Source organism: Aplysia californica, unplaced genomic scaffold (assembly GCF_000002075.1).
Source record: "Aplysia californica isolate F4 #8 unplaced genomic scaffold, AplCal3.0 scaffold00126, whole genome shotgun sequence".
Classification (NCBI taxonomy): Eukaryota; Metazoa; Mollusca; class Gastropoda; order Aplysiida; family Aplysiidae; genus Aplysia; species Aplysia californica.
This window is the reverse complement of record NW_004797396.1, coordinates 144,403-145,401: the sequence shown is the minus strand read 5'-3', so window position 1 is coordinate 145,401 and position 999 is coordinate 144,403. Positions and strand designations below refer to the sequence as shown.

Genomic DNA, 999 nt, shown 5'->3' with positions numbered 1-999 from the left:
ACGACCTACAATGTACAAATGAACCTAAACAAGCAAACGCCAACTATCAAGAGAATAAACGTATTGACCAACCAACTAACTTTATTTATAAGAATAACATGCTTGAAGCAACTGTGTCATCTACAATGCCCCCCCCCCCTTTCCCCTATATAAAAGTGGCATTCTTAAAGCTTCCTCTTCTTCTTCTATCCCGTGGAGGGGGCAACAGTGGGGGCACCACTGCATCTGAAAATCAGCTCTCGCCATTTCTCTTTGTTCTCTGCTTTCCTCAGATTGTCACCCATCGTCTTCCCTGTCCACTCTGCGATGTTGTCCCCCAACCTCCTTCTCTGCCTTCCTCTCTTTCTCTTTCTATACTTAAAGTAACTGTATTCTGATTTATAATCCCCCTCCCAACCCCATCGTCTTCCCTGTCCACTCTGCGATGGTGTCCCCCAACCTCCTTCTCTGCCTTCCTCTCTTTCTCTTTCTCTTTCCATACTTAAAGTAACGGTATTCTAATTAATATTTCCCCTCCCCACCCCGTCTCCCCATGTCGTCTTCCCCAGGACCTGATCGAAGACATGAAGAGCGAGCTGAGCGGAGACTTTGAGGAGGTGACCGTCGCCATGTTGACCGAGCCCCGCAAGTTGGACGCTCAGGAGCTGCATGATGCCATCTCTGTGAGTTGGGGGTTTTTTTCCCTAATAATTTGGGGAGGGCAGGGGATGGTTGTTGGTCTGGCTTTTGGGGAACCTTAATGGGGTGTTTTGGTGTGTGTGGGGGGAGGGGGGTTAGCTTGTTTTTATTATTTTATTAGAGTCGTTTTCAATCTTGTTTCTAGGTTATTGTTTTATTTTGCTTTTTGTTTTGTTTTATTTTATTTTTTTGGAGGGGGTTGTTTTACTTTTTTTTATTTTTGGCATCTGGCTGTCTTGGAAGACAATAAAATGTGATGTGCGGTTTAATAGAGGTCTCTTGAGTTGCATGCAGGGCCTGCTGTGACGGTACAGTCCTATC

The 999-nt window shown here is 45.3% G+C and overlaps 1 protein-coding gene across 1 annotated transcript in view; it reads left to right on the top strand.

Annotated features, from left to right (window-relative positions):
* Nucleotides 1–999, top strand: part of LOC101862107 (annexin A13) — a 37,959-nt gene that overhangs the window by 28,048 nt on the left and 8,912 nt on the right. The window contains exon 4 of the mRNA XM_005096313.3: nt 549–662. Coding sequence (XP_005096370.1) covers nt 549–662 — 114 coding nt within the window. The remainder of the gene's footprint in view (nt 1–548; nt 663–999) is intronic.